General features: G+C 48.3%; 1 protein-coding gene across 3 annotated transcripts; it reads right to left on the reverse strand.

Moving 5' to 3' along the window:
* Nucleotides 1-2,878: 2,878 nt before the first annotated feature.
* Nucleotides 2,879-10,319, reverse strand: SLITRK5 (SLIT and NTRK like family member 5). 3 transcript variants are annotated; one of them, XM_061170752.1, is made up of 2 exons: nucleotides 10,290-10,319; nucleotides 2,879-7,178 (listed from the first exon to the last, which is right to left on the reverse strand). In XM_061170752.1, exon 2 carries the CDS (start codon nucleotides 7,168-7,170, stop codon nucleotides 4,267-4,269), a length of 2,904 nt encoding a protein of 967 aa, XP_061026735.1. In that variant the 5' UTR covers nucleotides 7,171-7,178; nucleotides 10,290-10,319; the 3' UTR covers nucleotides 2,879-4,266. The 3 variants fall into 3 exon arrangements, with proteins under 3 accessions (XP_061026735.1, XP_061026734.1, XP_061026736.1); XM_061170751.1 differs by lacking the exon at nucleotides 10,290-10,319 and adding an exon at nucleotides 9,772-9,920; XM_061170753.1 differs by lacking the exon at nucleotides 10,290-10,319 and adding an exon at nucleotides 9,719-9,740.
* Between the last annotated feature and the right edge of the window lie 1,353 nt (nucleotides 10,320-11,672).

Below are 11,672 nucleotides of genomic sequence, written 5' to 3' on the forward strand. Positions count from 1 at the left end.
TTATTTTTAGGCACATGACTAATGTCCATCCAACTACTTTAATTTTATTGTCATATATTTGTATTTGCAAAACTGTAGAGCACTTCAATGGGTATGAGGAACATTATGCATAAACTAAATAGTTAATTTAATAGCAGTTTAATTATCAGTTTCATATTTTATTTCTTTGAAAAACAATTCATTAAATGCTCCTGCCTTCCAGAGTTTAAATTGGTTCTTTTGTTGTTTTCAGTTCTTCTTTCTCAGTGTAAAATTTGTTCTTAAAATGAGTTAAAAGGAAATATTTTGCCACCTTTGCAAATATCTTAATTTGGGGCCATCTGAAAGTGCAACAAAAGCATATTTCCAAATGAATTGGAAGCATGTTTGTGGTCTGCTTTATTTTCATTAATTTGGAGTTGTGTGACTTTGGGAACGACCTATTGAGCTCTTGAAATGAAGTAGCCAGTTTTTGGCATTTCAAACAAGGACTGAACTATTCTCACTCTTTCCCTTGCCGTACTGAAAAATAAAGAAGAGAAAAGATAAGAAGAGAGAAGGAGGGAGGGAAGGGTGAGATGTAAGGAAAATGAGAAGAGAGTCAGGAAATAAGAGTAAGGAGAGAAAAGTATACATATTTAATTTGAATAATTTGCTAACTTAGTAACAAGAATAGAATTAATGATATAGGGCAAGAAACTGGTAACTTAGATTAAGTTCTTAAGTTCTAAACTTTTCCACATTTTGTGTGGCTTTTTCATTACACACTAGTTTGATTTTCCTATTGAGGTTGAGGGAACAGTGGTAAGGGACAGAGTTGGATACCCAGGACATTTACCAAAAATTTCCACTTCACATATGTAGGGGTGATAATGTTGCCTAAACAAAAGATGTGTTCTGAGTGTGATATTAATGCTAAAATTGGTTAATTCATAACTCCAATCATTTGTTTAGCTGTAAATTATTTTGAATATCAGCATACAAGTTATATACATTTACATGGAATATATTTACTTTCTCTGAGATAACTAAATATTTACACTATAATCATATATATAGACAAAAATAAAATTTTGTAATCTCTACCTGGAGATATATTTGTATGAGATTATGCAACATATCAAATAGAACAAGAACAAAGAGTAAGCTTAGTTTGCATCCAAATTTTAATTGATGCCTGAAACATTACATATTGTTGTTCTCCAAAATTCTGTGGAGAGAATTTGCAGGGTTCCTTAATCCAGTCATATACCACTGATATACCCAATTTAATTATTTACTCAGTATACCTGAAAAACCAAAATTCAAATATTCAAAACCACACAAATTATGTTCTGTTGTATATGCTAATGTATTGGCAGGAAACCATGTATAAGGAGAAAAATAATTCATTTTTCTATACAGTTTCATGATTCTACATGTTAAAAATTTTTCAAGTTTATTAGGGCAAGGATAAGTTTACTTTTATCCTCTTAATACAGATGGGAAGAGTATAATTTAAAAATTAGAAGTAACTTCTTTCCATAAATCATATAATTGTTATTTTTTGAGACTAAAAAAATACTGGATACCTTACGAAGAGTAGAGGTAGAAATGAACCACCTACAGTGAGTGTATATGTAACAAGATTATGTGAAATAGTGCTGGTTTGAAAATAATAATATTATTTTGTAAATCTTTGAAAAATACATCAACAAACTTTTTCTGGAAGCTACTTATATTGTCCAGAACTACATTTTTGACTTCATGTAATTCTTACCTCTTACTTTTAATGCATCAATTAAGAACTAAAAACTTAGTTACATGGAGGATTCCACTTTGTATTAATATTTTATAAATCATACAACACTGCCATATCTACATATAATAATATTGTGGAAGAGATTTTGACATTTTTTAAAGAAAAATAACTCCCACTGTGAAGAAAAAATTAACAACAACCCCAATTGTGATGTCAAATGCTAGTATTTATATTTATCTTACAATGCTGGATCTAATATGGAGGAGGTAGATGGAGAGCAGGAGATACATTTTTTTTATGATAATATCACGGCATTAAGTTTATTCCTTTCCCCTTTGAAAAAAAAATTTGCAAGGGAAAACGTTACACAGAATGGGGATAGTTTACTTCACTTGGCCAATGTAGCGTTACTAATTATTTTTTAACTCCTTAGGGAAAATGTTACCACCTGTTCAATCTGAATTCAAGTAGTTACTGTCAATTTACTCATGGGTGAATGCTGCCTCTTTGTGGCAGAATGCCACGGAAAATATTCCTTAAACATAAAGTTCGTGAACAGCCCTTGATGTTGTACACATTCCAGGAGAGATGATGGGGAGATCCACCAACACCAATAAAGCACATGGCTCTTTAAGTTTCGATTAATTCAAAAGTTTCCTACCCATAAATATTATCTAATTCACTGGCCAACCTTACTCAGAGACGAACAGCTTATACTCACCAAACATTTTGAACATTTAGGATATAGATCAACTTGAGATAAAGTACCCATCATAATTGTTGAAGGTAGTTTTACACAAGTTAAACTATGAAAAATTGTAGACGGAATAAATAATACTGGCATGACAAAATACGAAATCAATGTGCAATACATTACTTACCACGCTCCACATGTTAGATGAATACTTCAGTAAGGAAAAGAAGTATACAGTTGAAATTTCATTAATGAACACATTAAATGACACATTTAGATAAACATATTTCCCTGAACCAACAAAGGTGTAATTATATATATTTGATAATTCGGGGAACATTTTTTTTCTTTTAGGAATAGAAGTTAGCTACTCTGTCTTAAATTATTAATAATGGCGATTCAGTCAATCACACGTAGCTGTTTCTTTTGCACCTTAAGTAATCATTACTTCAGTCCCTCATATGTGACATAGTTATCAAGTGTTTATTCAGAAACTATTTAAAAAATTACATGTGCTGGGATACATGAGACTGTAACAACAGTAGCCCCATCTTACAGACATCCTGTTCGTGGTTATCATCATTGCTTGCTGCCCAGAGGGATAAAGACATTGTATAGAGATTTGTACAGTCCATCATTTGGTCTTCTGAGGTGCCAGTACACGTGGATCTGTACAAATGCAACTGGGTTTGGTTAAACAATCAAAACTTGGCTACAATAGTAGTCAGATCAATACATCATTTTGGTTGACTAATAAAAATACTTTTCAATCTCCTCTAACAAAACCAGAAACTTGCACATGATTCTCACTGGGATGGCCCAATTAATTGCCCTAAATCTTTTTCTTTTATACATTGGGATACAATGTTTTTTTGTTTGTTTGTTTTTGTTTTTTAAATTACAGATCCAATTGGGTGGGTTGCATTGACTTTTAAGATTCTGCCATTAAGTTCTCCATATTTTAATGATTTAAAATGCCTTCCTGATATCACTTCAGTTTTGGAAATGCAGCTCCTGATACAGTGTGACACCTCTGTGAAAATCATAGGCTAAATAGTGAAGGAAAGAGAAATGCTAAATGTGCATATAAAAATAGGTGCTACAATAAAATATTTGTATATTTCATCAATAAGTTATTTTGACTAATCAATTATGGATCATATAGCTCTGTAATTTTAATGATTTGTCCACATCTATGGTGATCTTTTCAAGATCACAATACTTTTGTTCTTTTAATTCAAATGTCCAGAATGCATACAAACACATCCTTTAAAAAGAAAGGAAAGGAATGAGAGAGGAGGAAGAAGGCAGGGAGGCAGAGAAAGAGAGGAAGCAGAAAGGGGGCGGGGCGGGGGGGAGAGAGAGAGAGAGCGAGAGAGAGAACAAACCTTCTATTAAAGTTGGGGTGTGCTAATCTCTCCACAAAAGCCATTTAGACTCACCCATGGCTCAAAGGGGGAGAAGGGGAGGGAGAAGGGAGCAAAAGAGGAAGAATAGAATCTATGCGCTGCCATCTCCCACCATTCTTAACACTTCCAACTACTACAAAAATTACTGAGACCTTTAACAAGTCACTCGCGAAGCAAATTGCCCTCAGTAAAGCCCTACTCTTTGTCTCCTCCACACGCAAGAAGGGAAAGTGATGTGCCCAGCTTACACAAATGTTTCCCCGCGTGTAATATGAAAAGGAAATGGCACACCCTTTCAGTATCTTCCGCCGAAGCTGAGAATCTCGTGCCAAGGCACTTCACCCTAAACGTTGAAACAACACAATTAATCAAATGTGTTCGCGGTGTGTGTCTGCTTGCTCGTCGGTTTTAAACGCAAAAGCTCCAAGGGAGTTTCTTTGCCTTTAGAACTGGCTAAATGTGGTCTGTTTTTCCAGCACTTCGAGGTAGTCCGGCTCAACGTTTAGTTTTGCTTTTAACTCCAGATATTCGTTCCTGTTGGGTTCTACAAAGACAGCACTGGGGGGGCTGTAGAGCACCGGTTCCCGCAGCCTGCTGTCCCCTGCCCCCGGGTGCAAATACTGATGGGGGCGTCTCAGGTCATAATTGGGGGAGAAAGTGTAAGCAGCGGGGCTGCACGGGAATTTGGGATATTCCGGGAGGCTACTGCCGGCGGGGGCGGTGGAGCAGTGTTTGTCTGGTTCTAAAATGCCCCTGTAAAAGCGGTCGGCGTCCTGCACCGGCGACAGTAGGTCCTCCCGGGGCTCGATGGTGCTGACGCTGTAGGCGGGGCTCCGCAAGTGGTGGCTTTCCCGCCTCTCCTCCTCCCCCGGCTGCAGCTGCAGCTGCGGCGGGGGCTGTTGCTGCTGCTGCTGCGGCGGCGGCGGCGGCGGCGGCGGCGGCGGCTGCAGGTGGTGGTTGCCGCTATAGGTGACCTTGAGCTCGTGCAGGTCTTTGTAATCCTCCACGGAGTTGCCCTCTCGGGAGCGGTAGATGGGGTTTTTGCACATGTGGCCCAGCGGATGGGGGATGTACTCGTACACGTGGCCCGCGGGCGTCTTCACCTTGGGCAGCGCCGGCCCGCGGTGGTGCACGTGCGCGTGCGGGTGGCCTCCAGCGCCGCCGCCGCCACCACCGCCGCCGCCGCCGCCGCCGCCGTACACGCTGTACTGCATGTTAAAGGAGCTCACGTCGGAATTGTTGGTGCTGGTGTGGTCGCTCTGCTTCTTCTTCCTGCGCTTCATGACTAGCACGAAGAGCCCGGCGGCCACGAAGACCGACATGATGAAGACCAGCAGCAGGCTCAGGATTAACACGGACAAGGGCACCGACGACGCGCCTCCGCCCGCGCCCAAGCCCGCAGGGGCCCCGGTGCTGTTCAACCGCACGGCGGGGGTCACCGCGCTGGGCCTCGCGGGCACCTGGATGGAGGAGGGCGTGGGCGTGGAAACCTCCACGTCCGAGTAGTCTGGACACAGCAGCTCCGACTTAATGAAGCGCATATCCATCTCAGCGAACTTCTTGGGCGCCTTGCAGATGACCTCGTCCACCAAGACGCCCACTTTGAGCTGCTCGACCCACAGTTTCATGCCCACCACGTCGCAGGTACAATCCCACGGGTTGTCGTGCAGGTCGATTTGGATGAGCGACTTCAGCTGGTCCAGAACTCCACTCACCGGCAAGGAGGTGAAGTGGTTACTCCTCAGGTTCAGCCTGAGGAGGGTCAGGCCTGAGAAGACGCCTGAGGGCATGGTCTGCAGGAGGTTGTTATTCAGGAATAGCAGCTGGAGGTTGGGGACCGGATCGAAGGTCCCAGACTGAATCTCGCGTATGAGATTGTACTGGAGGAAGAGATACTGCAGGCTCTGCAGGCCATAGAACAACTCCGGGCTCAGCCTCTCGATCCTGTTGCCATTTAGGTAGAGGCGCCTCAGGTTGGTGAGATCCCCAAAGGCGCGGTCCTGGATCATGGAGATGCGGTTGTTGCCCAGATGCAGAAGGTCCAGCCCGGTGGCCTCCAGGAAGTCGCTCCTGCGCACCAGGGCGATGTAGTTCTCCGTCAGATACATTTTCTTGGGGTTGTAGGGCTTGGGCTGCAGCTCTGCGATGCTCTCGATCTTGCGCTCCTGGCAGTTAACGTTGAGGCCCAGATCGGAGATTTGCAGGTTGCAAGTGCACGCGGTGGGACACTCCAAAGGCACCGGAGATTTGGTCTGGTAGGCAATGCTGGGGCCATAGTTGCCATAGCCCAGGTCCTTGGAGGGCTGCCGAGAGGTGGGGCGCACCCTGGGCTTGTTGGGTTGGCGAGTCCCCTTGGGGGGCTTCAAGGGGGGTTTGTAAACAGCAGAGGAAGAAGTGGCCACGGAATTCACCGATGCCGGGGTGGTATGTAAATACCCCGTGGTGCTCAAAGGCGACTGCGGCCTCATCTCATAGTCTGAAATAAGTTTCCTTGGGCAAAGTTCCTGCTTGGACACCTCGTCCAAGTCCCGGCCGTGTAAGCGGAAGGGGGTCTCACAAACCACATCCCCCACCAGGGCCGAGTAGGAGATGCTGTCTAACCAATCCTTCAGAGAGATCAACTCACAGGAGCAATTCCAGGGGTTTTCCTCCAGCTGTAACTCCACAACTTTATCCATATGCTGCAACAACCCCACATAGGGCAGAAGTTTCAGCCGGTTCCCCCGCAGGTCCAAGTGCGTTAAGGGCACAAAACGGAAAAGGTTGTTGGGTAAACTGGACAAGAGATTGTCATTGAGGATAAGCACCTGCAACAAATGCAGTTTCCCAAAAGCATTGGGTTCAATGACACTGATGTAATTGTAATCGACCTGTAAGTACTCCAGGCTCTCCAAGCCAAGGAAGGTATCATCACGCAGAAGTTCCAGTTTATTATTGTTCAGATGCAATCTCCTTAAACCCCGCAGCCCGTGGAAAGCCCCAGTCTCAATATCCTGGATAACATTGCTACCCAGATGCAAAATTGAAGCCCCAGTGTAATTGACAAACTCATTGGGATAGAGACGGTTCAAAAGGTTTCCAGACAACAAGAGGTGGTAGATTGGGAAACGGGGAGGGCTAATTTCAGAGAGGCTGATGATCCCCCGGTTTTCACAGCTCACAGTTAAAATGCCGTCCTTTTCCTCACAAGGACATGCATTGTCACAGATTTCCCCATAATAATCGATGGTTTCTGCACACGAAAGGACGAGAGATGTTAGAGCAAAAGCTAGAGTCTGCAGCATCCAGCTCTGCATTTTTCTGTGAAGGTCCTGTTCCAAAGTTACTGGGGGGCAGCAAGTGTGCATTTTATCTCCTGCAAGGGAGAGAGGAAAAAAGGAAACAACAGAATATGACAAAAATTTAAGGGATCAATCAGAAAGTCTCTCTCTTTCCTAATACTACTCTGAAATCCAGAAGGAGGGGATATGAATGAACCTCTCCCCGCCGCTCCACCATCCGTGGTACCTCGAAATTCTCCAGACTTTATTAAAATCTGACATTCATTTTGATTTAAAGGTTGATGTCATTTCCTAATGACAATAGGAACATGCTGCTCTTTACAAGATAAGGGCAGGTTAGACAAAGTCCCATTTTAGTATTCTTCCCGGCTCCCCCCCCCTTTCAAAACCAATCCATAAATATACATAAAATGGCTGTCAGTTCAGTTTCATGGTTCTAATTGAAGAGAAAGGAAGCACCATTTTACAAGGTTCCCTACCTCACCTATACCCAGTCCCTCTGTCTTTCCTTCAGAACCTCTTCAGGTAACAGTTCACAGTGAAGGTCTCCCATTTTCACAGAAAAGCCAGGAGCCACAATACTTGAGCTATTTTAAAACCATCGCTGGAAATGCCAGAGTGGGAACCTAAAGAATACTTTCCAGAGGCAAAAAGGATGCAAGATTATGCATCAAAAGGACCCAGAAGAAGCTCTTAAATCACCTATTTTCTTCAGGAGCTTTGAGTATGGAGAAAAAGGAGAGCGCGTTCGCTTTGATGGTGGACTTCACTATCACGCTATTAAGCACATCAGCGTCCTAATTGCATGCACGGTGCCACTTAGCAGCTCTCTTCCCTGAGAGCGCCCTGCGTCCACTTCTCCTCATTGATCATGTCAGCGACGCTACTAAACCGCATCTTTAAGCCACTGAAATAGTTCTGCACGACGGATTACAAAGAACTCTGCGAAGGCATCCGCAATCCCGGAATACCTCTCAATACCTGGAGTTTAGGACGTTCCTACTGCTTACCCGGAACCAGCTAAAAGTAAACCAAGGACCAGCGCCAAAGCCTCTGTAACCTCGCGCTCCGCGTCTGTTTGCCACGGTATGCAAAACTAACCCTACTGAATATGCAAGATTTGGAGTGAACTACCATCTCGCCAGCATCCCCATGTTTGGAGTTGCTTATTACATTTAATTGTCAATGCTTTACTCCCCCTACCCCCCCCCCTTTTTTTCCCCCGGAGAAAGGGCACTTGGGCTGATTAAGAGACAAAATAGCAGGGTGTAAGGGAGGGAGAACAGCAAGTGACACAAGCCAGTGCTTTAATATCCGAATTTCATCTCCCCAAGGAATCAATCTGAGCCCCTCTCCCTTTTCGTTCTGGCTTTCTTTTTGTCCCCTTAAAGGCTTCCTTCGACTTCCTACTTCGAGTCGACAGCAGCACTCATAAAGGAAAGGACATAAATGGAGCGAGTGTGTGAGTGTGTGTGAGTGCGTGTTGCGTTGGTTGGGGGAAGGGGGGGGTGGGAATATTTGGTAGAAATGCTGGGCTCGGGGAACCAATGCCTTTTCTCTGGTCAGCCTTGCCTCTGCCTCACCACCACCGAAGTCTGATGTCGAATCTCAACCTCAAACTAAAGCCCAGACGTTTCTGAGTCACGGGTTCAAGCCTGGAGACCTCGATCTTCATCCCCGAGCCGACTCCAGCCCGCGTTATTAACAGCCCCTGCATTCGCACGCACATGTGCAAGTGTGCCTGCGAATCATTCACGTGTGGCCACCCAGACGTGTCGAGACGAATGGGAACCCACAGTGTATAAACGTCGCAAGTATCCCCGACCTCCCAACGCCAACGACAAACACCTCCCGGCTTAAAAGCGGCAAAAACACCCTCTACGAAAGCAAAACGTTTACCTTGAAATTTCCGTTCTCCGCTGGATCAAATCTGCACATCCATTCAACTGGGGTTGGGTCCCCTCCCCCTCCCTCCCGGTGCTTCCCCGCCCCCATTCACCTGCCGCCCCTCTGACAGCCCATCGCAAAATGTGTCCAGCCAATATTAAACTCGAGCGTTTACAACTTTAATTCAGTTCTGGATAGCCGGGGTCGAGGAGCTTCCTCTCACCCCACTCCCTTTCCCCTCCTCCTTGCCATCAAAGGAGCCCCAAAATTTGAAAAAATAAAGTTGAATGAGCCGGGGAAGGCTGACATTCTGACTGGGAAACGCACCTCCGATGTAAATTCGCGGGTACGCTGCACATTCTCAGATTCTCAGATTTTTTTTTTTTAATGGAGGGCGGGGGCGGGGTAACTGTATTTGTTTTCCCCCAAAGAATTTAAACCCTGGATCGTCGCCCTGAACATCCCTGCATTAAGCAACGTGGGGCCGCGCGGGCTGAAGCCCAGCACCCAGGCCGGAACCGCGGTTCCGGGCACAGCTGCTCCCACAGCGGCCCAGGCAGAAGCGCCCGGAGTTCCAGGACGCGAGGCTCCCCCTCCCCCATCCCGCCCCGAAGCGAAGGAAGGGAAAGGGGCGGGGGAGGGCGGAGAGGGAAAGAAAGCCACCCGGCCGCCACACACACAGACACACACACTGGAGCCTCTTTTGCAAAGTAAACGGCCGACTTACCCCGTCTCACATCTCCAAGGCCCACTCATCATAGCCACCCTTACAAAAAATACCTCTTTGGGGTGTGCACCGGGGTTCGGAAGCCGAGGGAGGGCGAGCGCTGCGATCCGAGCGGCTGGAGAAAAGAGGCGCCCGGACGCCGCCACCCCCGGGCCGCCGCCGTGGTGGCGACCGCGGGTTCCGGGGCTCCCCAACCGGCTCTCCCCCGCGCTCTCCGTGGTAGTCGGAGCCGGCAGCGGGGTGGGAGGGGGGGAGAGGGGGGCGATCGCGAGCGGCGAGCCGGGAAGGGAGGGGGAGGGGGCGGCGGAGGACCGGCGGTCGAGGCGCCTCGCATTAGGGGCCGGGAGCTGGAGCCGGGCGGGGCGGGGAAGGAGCTGTTGGAGGGGGAGGAGGCGTGGAGCCCGAGGAGGGGGACGCGGAGCAGGCTGCCCGCCGGCCCAGCCAACGTGACGGTCAGCCTCGCCGAGCGCTCGCACCCGCTCACACTCATGCTCACTCGCTCCCAGCCGCGCCACCGCGCGATCGCGGGGTCCCCGGCATCCTTCGCCGCACCCCCCAGGCGGGTACTTACAGTTGCTATCTGTATAGGGGCCAACTTTCTCCAGGCCAGCGGCAGCCGCCACCCCCTTCAGCCGCCTCCGGCTCCTCGCACCCTCCGGCCTGGGTTCGCACGGGCCGGCCCTCCCCTCCCCCCTCGGCTCTCCTCGCCGTCTTCACCACATTCCCCCCTGGTCAGTGGCGCACGCCCGGGGACGAGCCAGAGGGAGCGGGACGCAGGGGTGTGCATACATCGCCCGCCTTCTTCTTGCAGCGCACACTGTACATGGTAGTGAGGGGGCGAGCGAAGGTGGCACCGGCCCCTCGGCTGCTCCCACGGCGGCGGCGGCTCCTGCGCCGTCCTCCGCCCCCCCCACCCCGCGCAGCGGAGACCACCGCACTGGGATCCCGCCGCCGCTGTCCCCTTGCCAAGCCCGCCGCCGCGGCCCCTAATTAGTACATGTAAGGCTCCCGCATCCTCTTGGCTGTTTCATCGCTCCCGGTGTTTGCAGGGGCTTTTCCTCTATTCCTTCTCTTGATGCGGCGCACGAACGTCATTATTTGGGATTCTCTATCTCCGACATCCTTGGGGGTCCGCGGGGAGGTGGGGGGCAGGAACGGCGTTGTTCTAAGCCTGTGGCGTGTCCCGGCAGCCCGGCGGCTCAAAAAAACTCAGAGAAAGTCGCGTCTTCCCTCCCCGGCGGTAAGGAGGCGGCTACGCGGTAAGCAGCCCAGGGGTCTCTGAGACATCTGCTCCGGCGCGGGCGCAGGGCCCCATGCAGTGCACTTGTTTATTGTCGCGCCACCGGTGCGAGCCAAGCTGCAGCAGACATGATGGGCCCGGGGCGAAGCGGGCGCTCCGTGGCCGATAGATGGCAGCCGAGAGCGAAGGCGTCCCTGGGCCCCGGCGGCGCAACCGGAGCGCCCCCCACCTTGGATGTCACATTCTTGGGAGACAGAGGACTCTTGGACCATGTGCGTAACTCTAGCGTGGGACTGTGCAATCCTCGGATTGAAAAAGGGAAGGGTGGAAATAACCCCGACAGTGTCAGGCTTGTTGGTGGTCAGGGACAGATGATTCCAGCCCTGGGCTGATCGTCTGCCTTCCACCTCCCATTTAGACTAACACAGCCCGTGCTGCTGTCTCTTGTACTTACTGTAAAGGACCCTGGAAGAGGGAGTGGTTCATCCTAGCTGCAAACAAGGGCGCTATTTTTTTTTTTTCTTAAGAATTACGTTTTATAAGTATGTTTGGGCGATACAAGGGAATATGAACGAGTTTCAGAGAGATTGTGAACGTGTTTGGTGTGTACTAGAAAGCTGGAAATCCCTAAATAAATGCAGTAACGGTAGAAAGCAAGTTTCTTGAAGAGTCACCTGCTAAACTCTACTAGCGTCATCTCTACAGTAAGTATTC

The sequence above is a fragment of the Eubalaena glacialis genome, chromosome 16 (genome assembly GCF_028564815.1).
Source record: "Eubalaena glacialis isolate mEubGla1 chromosome 16, mEubGla1.1.hap2.+ XY, whole genome shotgun sequence".
Taxonomy (NCBI): domain Eukaryota; kingdom Metazoa; phylum Chordata; class Mammalia; order Artiodactyla; family Balaenidae; genus Eubalaena; species Eubalaena glacialis.